Genomic DNA, 20233 nt, shown 5'->3' on the forward strand with positions numbered 1-20233 from the left:
GTGGGGTAGACAGTTGACATCTCCAGCTGCTGAACTTTTTTACATCGCTACAGTCGTAGGTTCGAATCTTGCCTCGGGCCTGGATGTGTGTGATGTCCTTCGGTTAATTAAGTTTAATTAGTTCTAAGTTCTAGGCGACTGATGACCTCAAGAGTTAAGTCGCATAGTGCTCAGAGCCATTTGAACCATTTGAACCTTTTTTACATAATAATTCACAACAACTGAAATTAAATACTCATTTAATAAACTGAAATTAATTCCGCTATATAAACACGAGCACAGCGAAATTATTTTGTTTATTCACAAAAGAAAAAATGGATGCGTCATGCTGGAACGGGGCAGTCTATAAACTGAAAAGCGAGTAGCCCTCGTGGTGTGGAATCTTGCCTTTCCTAGAACAACACTACACCTGCTGTGTAGGATGAGTAACACTAAGATTCCCCTCTATCAGTGTAGAACAGCATGCAGAGATTTACATATATTCGGTCCATATACATTTCTTGCGTTAACACGAGTACTATTAGCAATTCAATCTGTATTCCATGAACACCATTGGCCATTAAAATTGTTAAACCACGAAGATGACGTGCTACAGACGCGAAAATTTAATCGACAGGAAGAAGATGCTGTGATATGCAAATGATTAACTTTTCAGAGCATTCACACAAGGTTGGTGCAGGTGGCGACACCTGCAACGTGCTGACATGAGGAAAGTTACCAACCGATTTCTCATACACAAACAGCAGTTGACCGGCGTTGCCTGGTGAAAAGTTGTTGTGATGTGTCGTGTAGGGAGGAGAAATGCCAACACGTTTCTGACTTTGATAAAGGTCCGATTGTAGCCTGTCGCGATTTATCGTATAGCGACATTGCTGCTCGAGATCCAGAATGCAGTGCCTGTTAGCAGAATATGGAATCGGTGGGTTCAGGAGGGTAATACGGAACGCCGTGCAGGATACCAACGGCCTCGTATCACTAGCAGTCGAGATGACAGGCATCTTATTCGCTTGGCTGTAACGGATCGTGCAGCCACGTCTCGATCCCTGAGTCAACAGATGGGGGCGTTTGCAAGACAACAACCATCTGCACGAACAGTTCGACGACGTTTTCAGCAGCATGGACTATCAGCTCTGAGACCATGGCTGCAGTTACCCTTGACGCTGCATCACAGACAGGAGCGCTTGCGTTGGTGTATTCAACGACGAACCTGGGTGCACAAATGGCAGAACGTCATTTTTTCGGATGAATACAGGTTCTGTTTATAGCATCATGATGGTCGCATCCGTATTTGGTGACATCGCGGTGAACGCACATTGGAAGCGTGTATTCGTCATTGCCATACGGGTGTATCACACGGCGTGATGGTATGGGGTGCCATTGGCTACACTTGTCGGTCACCTCTTGCTCGCATTGACGGCACCTTGAACAGTGGACGTTACATTTCACATGTGATACAACCCGTGGCTCTACCCTTCATTTGATCCCTGCGAAACCCTACATTTCAGCAGGATTATGCACGACGACATGTTGCAGCTCCTATACGGGCCTTTCTGGATACAGAAAACGTTCGACTGCTGCCCTGGCCAGCACATTCTCCAGATCTCTTACCAATGGAAAACGTCTTGTCAATGGTGGCCGAGCACATGGCTCGCCACAATACGCCAGTCACTATTCTTGATGAACAGTGGTACCGTGTTGAAGCTGCATGGGCAGCTGTACCTGTACACGCCATCCAAGCTCTGTTGGACTCAATGCCCAGGCCTATCAAAGACGTTATTACTGCCAGAGCTGGTTGTTCTGGTTACTGATTTCTTAGGATTTATGCACCCAAATTGAGTGAAAATGTAATCACATGTCAGTTCTAGTATAATATATTTGTCCAATGAATACCCGTTTATCATCTGCATTTCTTCCTGGTGTAGCAATTTTAATGGCGATTAGTGTAGTATTAACCTCCTTTGTGAGAAATAAACACCCTCCTGGAATGTCTGCGGAGTTCCACGCCAGTGATTCGTAAGGCTTGCTGCGGACGGTCGGTATGATTTTGTGAAAAACCTTGTAGTTATTTCTTGTGGCGCAGTGCTATGGACGAGCCGGAAATCCCCTGTTTGCACTTCAATTAGCAGATCTGTGAAGGAGGGATGTGCATGGCCGCAATCCAGCGACCTGTCTTCTCTCGCACTTTTACTCTCCATCTCCGCTCCCTCCAACCTGTTACAAATTTTATCCTTTAAAACGGCTCTACTGCACTTAGACGTGTGGCACACATTTAATACTTGTTTTCAAACAATTTCGTTTTACAGTAAACAGTAATGTTATACAATTTAAACACCATTATTAATAATCTGAAATTTTTCCATCCCCTGCAACATGACAACCCTTATTCCTAGAGAAAACATTAGAAGGGCATATTTCGAGGGAAATTTTATGTACTTAAATTTTCACAAGGACACTTCGTTTTCGAGTTAGTCGAGGAAAACATAAAAAGTGCTCTTCCAACGCCCCCACAATCCGAAACAAGCACTCCATTGGTGAGGATTAAAATATATCGTCCATGACATTCCCTCCTATCACTGCATAAAAAAATTTTGTCCCTTATTCTACCTGTTTTGCGTGGTCGGCACTTGGATGGGTGCCCATACAGGTCGCCATGCGCTGTTGCAATTTTTCGGGATGCACTCAGCCTTGTGATGCCAATTGAAGAGCTCCTCGGCCGAATAGTAGCGGCTTCGGTCAAGAATACCATCTTACGATAGGGAGAGCGGTGTGCTGACACCACGCCCCTCCTATCCGCGTCCTCCACCGAGGATGACACGACGGTCGGATGGTCCCGGTAGGCCACTCATGGCTGAAGACGGAATGCTTATTCTACCTGTTTTGATTTTCGTTGATTCTACCGACCTTAAAGTCTTCAAGCAACAGAAGGCTCACCACGAACGTGGCTTCAATTTGTGAGACATTACAGGAAGGTTTGAGAGTATATTCAAAATATTGACGCACATTTGGATTAGTGCGAAACATATGACGCTATCTCACCTTCCATGACTATAAAGGTTTGTTCCATCATTAGGTTAGCTGCCACCAAGTCGAGCGGTAGCATCCTGGGTTCCGTTGGTTCTGAAACAAGAGTGTTGTACTATCGTATTTAACATCCAGGAAACAGCCGTAACCTCCTACAAACCGCCCATACCGTGCAGCAGAGGCAATTGTCAGTAAATCAAATCTGCAAGCAAGTCCACTGTGCAAAATACTACATTAAATAAATTAATAAGCTAACGTACTGTAGGTCACAGTAAGGTGGGGCAGCTTTCTAGTAAAGAAACTGAATGTAGGTCGGTACCAAAAGAAAGTAGGGTGAAAAGAGTCTTGCAGCTAGGTAGAGGCCATGGAAAGGATGTATGACAGATGGTACAGCATAAATCAAGAATAGTCGCAAGTATTATGAAGCAAAGTACTAACCTTAGCCAGGTAAAAGAGGACATAATGGATTCTGACAAGGAGGATCGGGTTAATTAGTAGGTGGAGAAGGAAGCAGACTGGCTACAGACCGAAATGACAGCATTCGACGAGACCTGGACGAAATAAGAGCATCAACTAGACACACACTCACACTCACACACACACACACACACACACACACCTGTTCTGTGGAGGTCCAGCAGTGCCTTGACCTGCCTTGAATTAACACTCCTGTAAGTTGTGAGAACAATGAATTGATCATGCTACTGTTGACTGAAATGAAATCTCATGTGAGTGCAGTTCCTGTGGCTGCAGTTGGAAGAAGGGGTTGTACTATACCGGCCTATACCTGCGTAGAAAAGGGAAATGTAAGTTGTCTGAGTTTCTTGCGGATAATGCATGGAAGGGGGGCACCATCAAACAAAGCAAGATCCCTGTCGTTACTAATGTCAGAGGAGTACCTTTTTTTTTAGGTTAGACTCGGGATCAGGCACCCTGTTGTGAAAGAAGTGATAATAACAGAAAAGCCCACAAAATTCTAAAGGATAGAGTAATATGGTAAAAGCGCTTCTTGTCTGTTTGGAGAGTTGAGAGAGCTCTGAAAAGATAGACTTTCTATGCCTATCTGAGTAGCACATGACACACGGTTAGATTAGTTACATATAAAACATTAAGCAGAACCTATATGGGAAAAGGTGAATTTCTTGCATGTACTAAGACAAGTATAAAAACATCGAGACAAGAACATTTTGTAATGATCAGCACATGCAAATGTATGCTCCTGAATCAGTACTGGAAAATATTTCACTTTTAATTGTAGCTGTATGTAGATGCACACTGGGAAAGATTGAACTGTTTATGAGGACTGTGGATTCCTTACTATGCTCTCCGTTAGAGCAGCAAGCAGTTCATAGTCTGTCATGCTTTCAGTGCGATTTTATAAGGTATTCTGAAAGTAAAAATGACCTTGAAACCTTATTTGGATCATACAATTTGGTCTCAGTAATTAACTTTACAACACTGTTGTATAAAGACAGCAGGACGCTAATTAATAATGTTTGCTTTGGTGAACCTCCAAGCAAGAAAATTACTGTTCACCTAGTAATAAATGCTCTCTCTTATCAGTACGCATAGTTAGTTACGATAAATAAGCAAATACCTTTCGCTACAGATATTCGTCAGTGAAAATCAGGTGGAGTGATTAATGACTCCAGAACAAATATTCTTAAGAATGTTCATCCTCATATTTTCGCGGCGCAATGATCGTTCCATAAAATTTCCGGACTGCGGCCTCACAAATTTCACTTCTTAAGGATAATTAAAAAATTCTCTGTAAATAAATTTATAATGAACCAAGGTACTGACATAAAATATAATCTAATTCTTCAAAAATTCATATCATTATTTGAAAACAACTTTCTGCATAAGCTAATCAGAAATAACGTTAAACAACTGTGTGAAAATCATCGATTACTAGAGGGATTAAAATACCTTGTGAAAGCAAAAGAGAAATCTACCCGTTGGAAAGAACAAAACGGGATTCTGCAGACGTTCCACACTGTAAAAACTATTCAAAATTACTAAGAAAAGTTTTTAAAAATCAGGGAACGTGCATATAATGTTAGAAATCAATAATTCTGACAATAGACTTAAGGCTTTGTGGCATATAGTGAAACAAGAGATAAGACAATGGGCCACAGAACGGGGTAACATCACAATTGAACTGAATGGAAGGGCTGTAAATGATGAGGCACAAGTAGCAAAAATATTTAATATCGTATCTCTGTTATAGTATGAAGTTAGGGACAAACAGTTCAACAGAAAAATCACAGCAGTATGCTGAAATAGCAACTCTTATAAAATCTCTCCTTCTGAAACTAAAATAATCATATTTTCTGTCAAAAATAAAAGGTCATCTTGATATGAAGGGGTTTCCAGTAGAGTACTAACGATTTATTCCTATAAAATAAACCCTTTATTATCTGACATATGTAATGCATCAGACATTTGTAATGCATGAGACATTTTTCTGGAGACAGAAATATACCGTTCTTAAGCCCCTCTTCATGAAACTAACCCAACCTAACCTAACCTAACCCAACCTAACCTAACCCAACCTAACCCCTCTTCATGAAACTAAATACCGCCGGTTGCCATTTTCTACGATCTGCTTAAGACATTCGTATAAACCACAATATTCTCCTAGATAAATTGGGATTCTGTCGGTTAATGGTATAGCCAAACTATGGATGCCATATCTAACCAAAAATACACAGAAAATTTTACTTAGTAATCTAACCAATATTATCTGGAACAATTATTCTGACTAGGGAAAAAATATGTATGGGTTACCCCAAGCTCCATCTTAGGTCTGCTACTATTCCTCGTATATGTAAACGATCTTCGAACTAATAGACAGCAAGAAGAATTATTTCTTTTTTGCAGATGAACTAGTATTGCAATCAATACAAGCTTACACACAACAACAGAAGAAAAGACACATAATGTTCTTAAAAAATGTCATTGAATGGTTTTCTACGAATAGTCTCCCCCTCAGTTTTAAAAAGATATTCAGTTCTCAACATCCAGGGGCTTTACAGCAGGGATAAGTGTAAAGCAGTGAAGAAATAATAAATAGGGCGGAAAGTTCAAAATTCTTAGGTGCCCATATTGGTGAGAGTTTTAACTGGAAAAGGCACATTTTGGAATTCCTAAAACAACTTAGTTCAACACGTTTGTTTGTGTGGCTACATTTGCACTTAGAATCATTGCAAATCTTGTGGAGGGACATATCAGTAAGCTGACGTATTTTGCATATTTTCATTAATAATGTCGTGTGGAATAATGTTCTGGGGTAACTCATCTTTAAGGAAGAAAGTCTTCATTGCTCACAGACGTCGTATAACAATAATATATAGAGGTATCATCATATTGTAGACAACCCTTTAAAGAGACAGGCATTTTCACTCCTGCTTTACGATATATTCATTCCCTCATGAAGTTTTTGTAAGTTCTAAAGAAACAATGATGTACATAATTACCAGAAGAAAAAATGACATTCATTACGTCACACTGATGGTGTATTTAGACACAAAATTGGTGCACAGTGCTGCAACCAAAATTTTTTATCGTTACCCAGTTACATAAAACGTCTGACAGTCAGCAAAACAAAATTTGAAAATAAACTGAAAAAATTTCTCCTTGACAACACTTTCTATTGCGTAGCAGAATTACTATCATTGTAATGTATAGAATGTTGTGGATATCTACACCTGTATGCCTTCTTTTTTATTCAAAATTTTAAAAAATATGTAAATAAAACATACCTTACCAATGATCAGCAAGAGGGCATATTTCTAAAATACTTTATGATGTGAATATGAAGTGACTCGTTCCACATCTTTTGGATTTATCGTTCAAATGGTCCATGGGACATGAAACTAACTAATTAATTATGCGGTACTAATTTTTTCTTGTGACATTCGAGCACGAGGAAGCTGCATGTAAAAGGTTATTCGTGTTATTGTATGCTTGTTACAAATTAGCACCTGCAAATTTACAGAATATCTAGTTGCTCATAATAATCTAATCATAACCTAATGTTTTTTTAATGTATTTATCTCCTGGAGAGCAAATCAGATCGAATAAACGTTTTCATGGTGGTAAACATAGGTGTCAGTGAAGCCTCGCTTTACTTTTCCAACACTTTGTATCTTAACTGACATTTTGTGCCTCCAAACGTGTACTGTTAGCTGAGTACTTTCACCACCAGATGGTGATATGAAATTCATTACACATGATCAAGCAGATACAACCTTGCTGCCCTTGACACCAGAAAAAAGTTATTATTAACCGACGATAGCAATAGTTACAAAACTCATCGCTCTCCGTAAATGTGAATGACGTAAGCAGCAGCAAACCAATACAAAAACTATTGGAACAAGGAATCTGAATTACGTTGAGATTTTCCATCATAATATAAAAATCCATAAATTCTTGAAAATAAAGAAAAGCAATAGCAAAAGGTATTGTACAGATGCAGAAGGATTTCTCTGCTAAGTGTTTCATAGAAAGCCCTTTCGCTAATCCTGTTGGATACATGCCATCCGTTGACTGACCAAGTAGTCGGAAATAATCAGGTAGGGTCTCGTGCTAAAGACCATCTATATGTCAAATATTTACCAAATGATAATTCTGAAAGAAGAACTGGGAGCTCAATAGCCCCATTTTGGCTACATTTATAGATGGCTGCGAGGTATATGAGAATAGCCATAGGCTGTGCTTGTACAACATCCAGAGAGAATATGGTGTTACTAGCCGGCCGTTGTGGCCGAGCGGTTCTAGGCGCTTAAGTCTAGAACCGCGCGACCGCCATGGTTGCAGGTTCGAATCCTGCCTCGAGCATGGATGTGTGTGATGTTCTTAGGTTAGTTAGGTTTAAGTAGTTCTGAGTTCTAGGGAACTGATGACCTCAGATGTTGACTCCCATAGTGCTCAGAGCCATTTGAACCATTTGGTGTTAGTGGGTATGAGGAGAGCACACACAGCAGAGATAAGAACAGAGGTGAAATGCCAGGAATGCACATCCAAAGAATTGGATATTCGCACAGGTTTGTGATTGTGTGATTCTATCTCACCTATACTGTTTTACCAAACCTTCGAGGAAGTCATCGGAGAGATGAAAAGCAATGACAAAGACGGCAGTCTTACGTACCAACTTACCTATTAGCATTTATATGCTGATGACATCGGAGCTCCAGTACAATCGATAACCGAAACGGTAGAGACAGTGGAGGATATCGCCCGGACACTGAGAAGCCGGAAGTGTATGGAGAAGCTGTGCGGAGAGCCCCATTGGAAGCTGGAGATCTGCGTTTGGCTGAGGTAGAAAATTTTAAATTCTTAGACGCCTGAGTTAGTAACCACAACGCCTTAATGCCGGATGTGAACGTATTATTAAACTATGTATGAAGTAGAAACTGATATTACACATATTCTCAAGCACGTTAAACTCAAATATGTAATCCATACTACACTTCTGGCCATTATAATTAAAACAGTGTGCACATGCAGAATATCAAATTGGCATGAAGTGAATAAAATTATTGGGTTCTTATATCTTTAGCATTCCAGTGTAACTGCGCAAAATACATTCTAAGGTAACAAAATCGACGCACCACGAAGAAATTATCCAAATTAAACGGATATCAGTTGGTGTGATGTACATGCACAGACAAACAGTAACATTGCATGATTTATTAAAAAAAACAGCATCACCAATTAAGCAAGCCAGTAAAGCGATGGTCTAGCTCTGGCCTTCATACAGGCAGCTCTTCGGCTTGACATTGATTGATAGAACTGCTGGCTGTTCTCCTAAGGGATACCGTGCCCAGTTGTCTCCAACTGGCTTGTTAGATTTTCAAAATCTCTAAATGGTTGGAGGGCCTTGCTCATAATACTCCAGACATTCTCAATTGGGGAGAGATCCGGCGGCCCTGCTGGCTAAGGTAGGGTTTTGCAGGCACGAAGATAAGCAGTAGAAAGTGTCACTGTGTGCAGTCGGATGTTCTATTATTAAAATGTAATCCCAGCATGGGGTGCCATGAAGGGAAACAAAACGGGCCTTAAAGTATCATCTACGTACCGGTGTGCTGTAAGGATGCCGCTGATTGCAACCATGAAATGTCACCCCAGACCATCACTGCTAGTTGTCGAGTTGTATAGCGGACAACAGTCAGTTTGGTATGCAACCACGTCGTCATATATTTCAGCAAGATAATGGCCAACCGTACACGGCGAGAGTTTCTACTGCTTGTCTTCGCGCTTTCCAACCCTTCCTTAGTCAACAAGGTCGCCGAATCTCTCCCCAACTGAGAAGATTCGGATCCTCTGGAGGACATTCAACAAATCAATCACTGTCAAGCCAAACGACTGCTTGGATAAGGGCCACATGTGGGGAAACGCATTATTGACACACTCAATTTGTAAAGCTCTTTCTCTTGATAAATGATCCAACTTTCCTTTTTTGTCTGTACATATACGTCACATATAGCGATGTCCATCCCGTTCCGAAAATTCCTTCATGTTGTGTCGGTTTCTTTTTTCTTAGAGTGTGGTTGGGAGTTAAGACCACCAACATTCTGTATATAACAAAGGAATACGCTTACAGTTTCTTATTTAGAAATCGCATTTGAATGATGGTTGATCTTGTGAGAAGTTCGTGTTATGTATCGCGTAAGGGGGAAACCTGCCTGGAAGCGCATGTTAGGATATGACAGTGCCACGATCGTCGCCTGTCAAAATTACGCTTTTTCGTTCCATGATATTGTTGGTTACTTTGGTTTGGATCCCACAACAGTCATGCGAGTCTGGAATCGACATTTAGGATCTCAAATGCCCCAAGCGACTAGCGTCCAAGAGGACACATGTACCTGCAGCATCGTACAGCCGCATCACTTACCTCATATAGGACATCATCTTGTTTGCAGCAAGATAAGTATCCAGAAGGACAATCTGACGACTCTGGAGTTCCATGGACGGTGGCCATTGTTGACGTGACAGCAGAGAGAGGCCTTACAACAGTAGTGCGCCCGTCAACAACCCTCGACACGGAAGTGGGGCCACACTGTCTTTTTTTAGACGAGCCCTGATTCTGCGTACAGCGTCACGATTAAAGTATCCATCCGTGGGTAGTCTGAGGAGAATGAACAATGCGAGATTCCACTAGTCATCTTCATATGCGCGCAGCCCCTGTTGTGCTTGCATGGTGTGCCGTTGGGCAAGAAACACGATCGCCTATGATACGCATAGCTGGTAATTTTAAAAGAAGCAGCTACATTTCTGATGCCTTGAAGTGGTTAACTGTGTTCTATCGTCAGCTGTTTACTTGATGTCATTACTCAACAATATAACGTGAGACCGTATGTTGACCATCATGACCTGACGTACCTCTATACACAGACTGTTTGACTGCTGACCTGGCCAGCACGTTTCCAATATCTGTCATCTTTTGCAAACAAGTAGGAATAGATTGCTGAGAGATTGGCTCACCACCACTCGCCAGTCACTACGACTGATGAACTCTGTCATGTAAACTGTCCAGTCACATTAATATGACCGCCTGTCAAAAGCCTGAATGACCACCTTTTGCAGTGAAGACTACATAGAGACGTGCAGGAAGAGCCAGAGACCTTCTAGGAAGTACCGACAGGGATGTGGTGCCATGCTGACTCCTGTGCCGTGAACCAGCTGCCCCTGATTTCTTAGTCAAGGATCCATGATGCGAACAGCCCGATGGAGTTGGTCATACACATTCTGTATTGGGTTCAAATCCGGAGATTTTCGTGGCCGTGGGAGTACATATAACTCAATTTGATGCTCTTCGAACCACGCACTTACACTGTGTGCTATGTGACATGTTCCACTGTTCTGCTGGTAGATGCCATCATGCTGAGGAAAAACAAACTGAATTTAGGGGTGGATCTCCAAGTATAGGTACACGCTTGCGTTGTACCAATGTACCTTTCAGAATGACGAGATCACCCATGGAATGCCATGCCATGACAACACTCCGCAGTCCACAACGCATCCTCCTTCAGGCTGAGGCTTCTGACAATTGTTTCTAGGTGTTCGCTTTCACATGTTCCACGCCGTACACGCCAACAGCCATCTTTCCTATGGAGCATTAAACGTGATTCATCTGAGAATGTCACCTGTCGCCTCTTAGTGGACGTGCAGTTGTAGTACTGGCATGCAAATTCCAACCTTCGTCGATGATGAGCAGCAGACACATGAACCAGACACTTGTGCAGAGACCCATATGCAGCAACGTTCATTGAACAGCCGTGGAGAACACACTGCTGGTAGCCCCTTGGTTCAACTTTGTGGTCTCTTGCTCAATAGTTGCACGTCTATTCGCCGGTACACATCTTCACAACCGACGTCAACCTGCGTCATCTTCGGCCCGTGGTGCACAGCAGTTGCCTCGGCGCCGATTTTGGATAGCGCCATTTTTCAGTGCACAGTATACTTCATCCGTGGCAGCACGCGAACAGTAGCCGTTTCGGAAGTGCTTCCACCCTTTGCACGAAAGCCACTGATATTGCCCATTTGTTCGTCAGAAAAATCGGACTGTTTCCATATTACGAGAACAGCTGCACGTTTTTCCGCATCCCCTCCGACATCTTTTATACACCTTCCACTGCTAGTGTTGCCACCTGGCGTCTGTGAATAATTAATGCATGTTGACGCAGAACATAGGCGTTGGGCAGATTAATGTTACTGGACGTTGCAGTAGCATGAAATGACAAATCAGTACTGTCATGGAAGTTCAATTCTACTCAATGCCCAGCCAGGTTGGAACCATTGTTTTTGCTAGAAGTGACAGCACTGTGTGCAAAATTTGCGTGTATATCTCCAAATCACTTACAGATTTAATCGTGTACTCATTCAGCTATGCCTGTATATGCACAATAAGTAAAATCTCGTTACTTGTATCTCTTTTGTTGTTACAGTTTTGATGGCCAGCATCGTACTTCCATTGACATTATATTAAACGGAGTCCTTGAGTATCACAAAAGCAAACGACAAGGATCTGGTAGTAGCTGAACGAAAATCTTCAAGAAGGTATTTGCTCCACTGAGAAATGCGGATGGCTGCAGGAAAAGGAAAAACCAGCATCAGCAGGAAGTGATGAAGCAACCAAAAACTGTTGAAAAATCAAAGCAAGAGGAGTTCGAGAAGCAGCGCATGGGACTCGCATACCTGAACACTGCTGAATTATTGCTGTGGTAGCACGAATACCTGTAGGAATACACTTGCTTGGCAGACTTACGTAATGATTGATAAGTAAAAATCATGAAAGGAAACAGCTGAGCATTGACTTGAACTGAATGCACAAACAGCTCAAGAGCGCAGTCAATGAACCTAGGTTTTGGGGTTGGAACATAACATTTAAGGTACTGCCGTATAAGTAAATATACGTAACTGTTACGCCCCATGAATTTACGTCCTTGTTAATAAGTTATCAATGACGACGTAGTGCATGATGTCCGCCCCCGTTAGCTGAGTGGTCAGCGCGGCGGAATGCCACGCCAAGGGGGCCGGGTTCGATTCCCGGCTGGGGCAGGAGATTTTCTTCTCTCAGGGAGCGGGTGTTGTTTTGTCATCATTTCATTCCCATCTCCGACGCACAAATCGCCCACTGTGACGTCGAATGCATTAAGTTCTTGCCGTTGGCGGCCGAACTTCCCCGAATGGTGGACTCCCGGCCCACAATGTCGTACGCTCATTTCATTTCCATAGCGCATGAAGCCGCAAATCAGACATCATACAGATAGCCGTCTTTAAAGAATTGTGAATCTATATGTTCTGTTGAAGTCACAGGGGAATGGACTCTACAGTGGATGCTGAAGTTGGGCTGCTAATGATCAGGAAGCCCTAAGAGACTCATCTAAGTGTTCATGCAACGGTATGGTGGGCATGTACCTGATGGTTGCCCATCGTGAGTCGTACAAACAAGCATTTAACACTCGTTTTTTCGTTTTACTACAAATACAATGTCCCGGTCAGCGGACAGAGCTAGGTCTTGGTCCTGGTAGGCATCAGAGCTCCTGATCTGAGAACGCAGCTTCAGCGAAACAGTCGGCCGTGGCGTAAGCGCGCCATAGCGTCAGCGTCCTCTGTCTGTAGAGTGGCGGCGAGTAACTGTGAGGTCAGGATTCTGGCGACGGGCGGCTGTGACGTCCCCCAGAGGCAGACGCCTGTGCCGTTGTGTTGGCGCGCGACATAGAGAGCGCGCGCCAAAGCATACAGAGTCGAAATATAGACCACAGCTTGGACGTCAGCGCCTTGAAGCGGCGAAGTATGCCTACACAAGCGATGAACAGGAACAGAGTTTGTCATTCAGGCGATGATGGCAGAGCAGCTAAGTGGGTAAGGCACGAACAGTTGACCCCCAAGACAGGCGGCCAGCAGAGGGTAGCGGGCAGCTTGCAGGTGGCCTCCCGGCTGGAAACCTCCATGTCAGCAGCATTCGGACTTAGCGCTGACATCGGGGCTGTAGCTACTGTTTCTCAAATGGCAGCAGTTCAGTCTCCTAAGCCATAACATAATTGATGTACCACGTGTATCTTTTGGCCAGCCATGACACCACTGCTCTGGTCATTTCGTCGTGTCAGCAGTTTTACAACGTTGGTCAAGCTGTAAAGGTGTAGTAAAATCTCCTTTCATAAGCTCTAGGGGGTATTTCTACAATGTCAGCGTAACCTGAATGCGTCTTCTTTTGCAATAGCACTTATTCTCCCCTTGATGATGAGGTTTCTTGCGTCACACTTGCTATGAAGTCTCCTGTTACGTCAGTCACAGTAGTCTGCTGCTATGCTAAGGGACGTCATGGCGTAGCACTTCTCCGAAGCGAAATGGTCAGCGTACTTGACCGCTATTTGTATGGTCCGAGACTGATTCCCAGTATTGCCGCCAGTAATGGTGCGTAGACTATAATGGGTACACTTAGCCTCATAAGGACAATGGAAGGGCTACTTGAAGGAGAAGCAGACGAACGTTTTGGAAAGGTCAACATTAACGTTCAGAATCGCATTATTCTGACCGTGTGTCCTCTTCCGCTCGACGTCCAATGCCGCCATAGCGAGACGATGAACAGTGGCCGGCCAGAAACGCGAAGTTCTTTAATTTAATACGCTGATGGAAAAAAATGGTGTTACACTGTGAAGTACCAGTCCGATATTTATTGAACGTTATGGAGATGTTCATCACCTGACGAGTATGAAATGATAGAACTTTCATTCCATTCTGAACTGACGACCATCGTCAAGAAGATATCCACTTGCTTGGAATACAGTTTTTTACTCGTTTCGACACGGAAACAAATAGCCTAAAAATTTCATGTCGAGGAATTTCTACCCATGCGTGAAACACATGCTGTGTCAGCTCATCAAGATTGCTGGCTGCTCCCAAAAGACTGGTGCAAGAGAATACGTCTTCCAATCGAATCCCAGACATTCTCAGAGGGAGACAAATCAGGGGACCAAACGGGCTATTTAACGATCTGCACAAGACGTAAATGGCATGAATTACAGTGTGAATCGTGCTTATCCTGCTTGATTATACCATTTGGTAACGCTAAGTAATTGGGTCTATCATTCTTGCCAAATCCGGGCGGGCATTCATCCCTTCAACAGTTACCAAATCATCCTGTTCTTTTATTCAATAGCTCTCCACATCACGAATCCAGGAGCTGGAGAGGTATAGATTTCGAAAATCGCTGGTTTGTGAGAATTTTTACTATGTTATCTACACACACATTGGCATCAATTTGACCACCTCAAACAGAAGTGATACTCATCGCTGAAGGCTACAGAATGCTATTCTAAGTGTCAGTTGACTCCAGCTATACGTCATGCAAATCTCTGTTGTCTGTGGTGTGGTTTCAGCGGTAGATGATGCGTAGCAAGTGTGGTGTTTCGGGATATTTGTAAACATCCCAACATACCACTGGAATGATTTCGACAAGAGATGATGGAAGATTGAATAAGAATAAGTGTAGTGGGAAAGGGAAATTGTGTGTTTTCCTTTCTTCTATGGTTCAAATGGCTTTGAGCACTATGGGACTTAACATCTTAGGTCATTAGTCCCCTAGAACGTAGAACTACTTAAACCTAATTAACCTAAGGACATTACACAACACCCAGCCATCACGAGGCAGAGAAAATCCCTGACCCAGCCGGGAAGCGAACCCGGGAACCCTTTCTTGTATGCAGTGAATGTAGAGCAGTTGTAGAGCCGACGAGAAGGGGACCAGTAAAAATGGTATTACATCCACTGGTCGTCCGGGAGTCATTTGTGACATTGTGCAGCAAGTACCTGAATCCGAGAGCCATGGAGTAAACGACGCACCGGCTAGGGCGTAATGAACAATTGAAGAGTGGTAGTTGTTTTTCTGGTTTTTCTCTCAGGTCCTACAGTTTACATGTAAGGGCGTTTCAATGTACTCAAGAGAGTGGTATTACCATAGCAATTGTTTGTTGTGTTGTGAAAAGTAACAGTGAAAATGTTGGGCAAAATATACCCCGGTTTGTGAGAAGTGTGGCTGTTTATTTAGTAACGTAATAGAGAGAACTGGCGGAAGCATTCCAGAAATCTTCACCGAAGTTGGGTCGACAGGGTGGTGGCACGGTAGGGTCCGGACCACCAAAACATTACTCCTAGAAGAGAGGGTAAAAGGCAATACTACTTTAATCTGGCGTGTATTGGGGTCGGCAAAAGATTACCCTGTTATATCGGCAACTTCCCGCTAATGCTGGTATAAGACTCACCAAAAATCTTACAAATTAAACAGCAGCAGGAAAAGAAGGAAAAATACACCCCACAAGTCAAGCTCTCAACCCAGTTTCCAGCAGTCGGTTGCCTACAAGGTCGTGGTGATACCTCGCTTATAATCTTATAACCTTTAACCGAATTTCAGCTGTTGTCATCCTTCTGTTAGTCAGAGAATGTCGAACAATCCTGCGAACTTATCGTTATGTAATCCTTCTGAAAGGACACTGTCCACATTGCCTCCTTTCGTTCTGTAGTCATTACATTATAGCCAACTCTTCCATTTCCCCATCTCTATGATTCTACCATTCTCAAATTCCGAAAGACGGCGGTAAGCTTAAAATGATTGTCCTCTAGGCATAATGTGCTGCGATTTGCACCTTAAAAGTTCCAACAACATAAGACATACAAAAAAACTGTCAAAGGCGTATGACTGGGTGGTTACTTTGAAAGGACAGGGACGTATTCCTTGCTCGTACACGACCTTGTCTAATGAGCTCGTGGTCGGCATGACGTCAAACGCTAATCATTCCTTTCTTTACTCCAAATTGGACGGTCGAATATTATTTCAAAGAACAAAGACAGTTATTTTAGACGTGAAATCTAGAACTTGACTGCACCGTGTTACTCTATACTACTAATCCGTAAGTTCTTTTTTAGAGTGCTTGGCGTTAATAATTTTGTTTCGTCAGAAAGTAGATAAATTTTATAACTCCAATATCAACTTGATATCGACCAGATATGAAGCATTTACCCCCAAAACATGTGTTAACTGTGTTGTGTTTTGTTTCCAGCACGGCGGAAAAGGAAGAGGCAGCCGTCATTCCGTACCTGAACGCCGGCTTTAACAGGGTAAGTACAGCGGTGCTCCAAGGGCTTGCCTCTGCTGAAGTTTATTATATTTGCAAATAAATATATTTTACTCTACATAAAATCTGATTTATCAACGTGCCGAAGGAAATCGTAGATTTATTGTTTACCTGGATTCAGTCAATATACTCGACAAAGGACGTTCTCGAAATGTTCTTCGTCTTGTGCGAATACAATCTTTCATTAACACTGATTTCAAACATCTGCGGAGGCTGAAGAACAAATACTTTACTCCTAACACTGTGTTGATCGTTATGTGTCACGTAAATACTGACTGCCGCACTGGTTCTCAGCGGCGTAAGCGTATTGGTGTTTGTCCACAAATGGCGTGAGTATTCAGGGAGACGGAGACCGCAATCTGTACCGAAACATTGTCGAATTTTATTAAAATATCAGTTTACTTATGTTTGTAGGTCACTAAAACCATTCTCTTATATACCAGCAGTTTTTCTAATTGTACAGCTTACGCAGCCTTAAAAGCTACAGTAAAAGTAATTCCTTTTGTGGTATGGCACACAGATCCCTCCTGTATATTCATAATTAATAGTTACGAAAGTGTTACATACAGGCTTATAATAACTTACAGGTCTGGTGTCAGCAGTTACAAGTATTTCTGCATCCTGTGCAGTCCTTCTTTCTGTGAACTCTGAAAACACGTTATCTGACAATCCTAACGCTAATACTACGCCATTAATTCATATCTCGTTACCAGTGACTTCATATATCTCACACTCTACACTCATACACACACACACACACACACACACACACACACACACACACACACAAAAAATAGGACCCTCAAGATACTGCTTCTTTTCCGGTACATCCTCTGTGTGTGTTTTCGCACTTGCCGCTGCTAAAAGCTCAGGCAGCATCCCGCCGCCCGGGTTCCCGGATTCGATTCCCGGCGGGATAAGGGATTTTCTCTGCCTCGTGATGGCTGGGTGTAGTGTGATGTCCTTAGGTTAGTTAGGTTTAAGTAGTTCTAAGTTCTAGGGGACTGATGACCATAGATGTTAAGTCCCATAGTGCTCAGAGCCATTTGAACCATTTGCATCCCGCCATGATAAATCAGAATTTGAGTTTAGAAAGGCCAAACAAAATTAGTATTATCAATCTAATGTATTTGGATTTTCCAGTAAGCGTCATTATACAGTGACGGCATATTTCAGGCTCACTGATGGTTCAAATGGCTCTGAGCACTATACGACTTAACTTCTGAGGTCGTCAGTCGCCTAGAACTTAGAACTAATTAAACGTAACTAACCTAAGAGTATCATACACATCCATGCCCGAGGCAGGATTCGAACCGGTGACCGTAGCGGTCGCTCGGTTCCAGAATGTAGCGCCTAGAACCGCACGGCCACACCGGCCGACGCTCACTGATGTACTATCCTTAATTTATAAATAGATTTTATAGAGTTATAAGCCTTTGTAATCTCTCTTTAAGTTTTTAAATACTGTAACTTGTTTCGACGTATGACTCATCATCAGGGTAGGTAGCAATACCAAAGATTTTGATATCAACAGTCATAGATTAAGATTTAGTAGTTTTTTGTCTTGGTATGTGTTTTGAGCTGTGTAGTAGTTTCAGATGTTGGAGAGTGCACTTGTTGTTGGGAGCAAGAACATGTAAATGGCCACTCACTCTGTTCATCAGAAATACAGGCCCGCTCATGACGTGTTCTTTCTTCCACCACTGTGGATCTTTGCATTTTTGCTATCCACTGTTTGTAAACTCGTAGAGTACACTTACGACACGCTGTTTATTATAATCGTCATCACTTTGCACTAAAATCAAAATGTCGGTCCTTCTTATAAGAGTATGCTACACGCATGTTACAAGTGGTCGCAATGTGTTGCAAACACGTCTTAGTGAGTTCCCTGCGTGTGCAGCCTTCGGCATATAGCTTTCTTACTCCCTCACCTGCTCTTAGAATAGTGGAGTGATGGGGGACGCTGGAATGTTGAGCAAAGTCGACTGCGCTTGTGGAGTGCGAGCGCGCTTCGGGAGTGTAAATCTTGTTTTTCCTTCTTTCTTTTTTATTTACTGGATTTCGGGACGTCCTCTTACAACCAACTCAATAATGGGAAGTCAGTTATGACGTGAGGACAACACAGCACCCAGTCCCCAAGCGGAGAAAATCTCCGACCCGTCTCGGAATCGAACCCGGACCACTTTTGTTTGCAATCCGCCACGCTGACCGCGTAGCTACCGAGGCGGACGAGCGCAAATTTTGGCCTGGCTTGAGATAGAGTATTTAGCCGATATCAGTATTTTCTGCAAACAGTGGTTACAAGGGGAGAGATATACTGCTACATTCTCTGATCAACCTGCCGGCTGCGGTGGCCAAGCGGTTCTAGGCGCTACAGTCTGGAACCGCGCGACCGCTACAGTCGCAGGATCGAATCCTGCGTCCAGCATGGATGTGTGTGATGTCCTTAGGTTAGTTAGGTTTAAGTAGTTCTAAGTTCTAGGGTACTGATGACCTTAGAAATTAATTTCCATAGTGCTCTGAGCCATTTGAACCATTTGAACTGATGAACCAGATCATTATGGCCAGTGACCTGCTATCGATATAAACCCGTACATGTGATAGCAGCATCACTTGGCGAGGAGTGACTGCTAGTCAGGCACACGCACGGTGTTCGTAGCATCAGTGAGTGTGCTGTCCGTGTGTAGAATATGGAAGGCGAGCGATCTATCTGAGTTTGACCGAAGGTGTGCGTGCCCTTAGTCCCACTGTTAATAACGTTTCGCAACCGTTCTTATTGACACGTCTGACCTCACAAGGACTCCTATCTGTCCCGTTGTAGGTCTACAATCTGCAACTGCTGCTCTTACAGTACGATTATCATGGCGAGCGTCTGTCCTGCGTGGACGGCCAGAATGTTAACGTGTCCAGTGGTACCAGCATAGTTGCACAACTGACGCAGCACATCCAACTTGTGTGGCAATTTTCCGAATGGTCCATCTCGCCACTCGGCTGTAGGAAACATGAGTGCGTCTCTGTGGCATGTTTGCCTGCTTGCTTCACACCACACTGAGCCTACTGACAATGAACATCCCTTGTTAAAGAGTAGACAAAGACGGCGCTCTGGTAGCTATGCCTCTATACTTTCTGTTGACGAACGACTTTGAAACCATTATCAGTATATCTAGTAACCCCCCACCCCAGATGGCATAAGCAGTCATCGGATCAAAATCGATGCCGTCTTTCCAGGTGTACTAATTTTTTCCAGAAGTGTATATTGTGAAAACTAGTGATCCTGTAACATTCTCTTAGAGCACTTTTATGTCTGAAGACTTCTCTCCGCTGAGCATGTTATGTTATGCTATGATTGCTAGAAAGTCTTCACTCCAGCTACATAGTTGGTCTGACATTCTGTACGCACGTATTTTGTTCATTAGGAGGCACAGTGGAACTGTATCGAATGCTTACCGGTTGTCAAGGAACACGAAATCTACCTGGCGCCTGTATCTACTGCTATCTGGGTCTCGTGACTGACCAGAGCGAGATGTTATGATTGCTAGAAACTCTTCAGTCCAGCTACATAGTTGGTCTGA

The 20233-nt window shown here is 43.1% G+C and overlaps 1 protein-coding gene across 6 annotated transcripts in view; it reads left to right on the forward strand.

The window, feature by feature from the left end:
- The window catches only part of LOC126272075 (high affinity cAMP-specific and IBMX-insensitive 3',5'-cyclic phosphodiesterase 8), a 1931196-nt gene that overhangs the window by 1564358 nt on the left and 346605 nt on the right, over positions 1-20233 (forward strand). For all 6 annotated transcript variants that reach the window (XM_049974623.1, XM_049974624.1, XM_049974622.1 and 3 more), the window contains one exon: positions 16587-16644. In XM_049974623.1, the coding sequence (XP_049830580.1) occupies positions 16587-16644 (58 nt within the window). The remainder of the gene's footprint in view (positions 1-16586; positions 16645-20233) is intronic.

Source organism: Schistocerca gregaria, chromosome 5 (genome assembly GCF_023897955.1).
Source record: "Schistocerca gregaria isolate iqSchGreg1 chromosome 5, iqSchGreg1.2, whole genome shotgun sequence".
In the NCBI taxonomy this organism is placed as follows: Eukaryota; Metazoa; Arthropoda; class Insecta; order Orthoptera; family Acrididae; genus Schistocerca; species Schistocerca gregaria.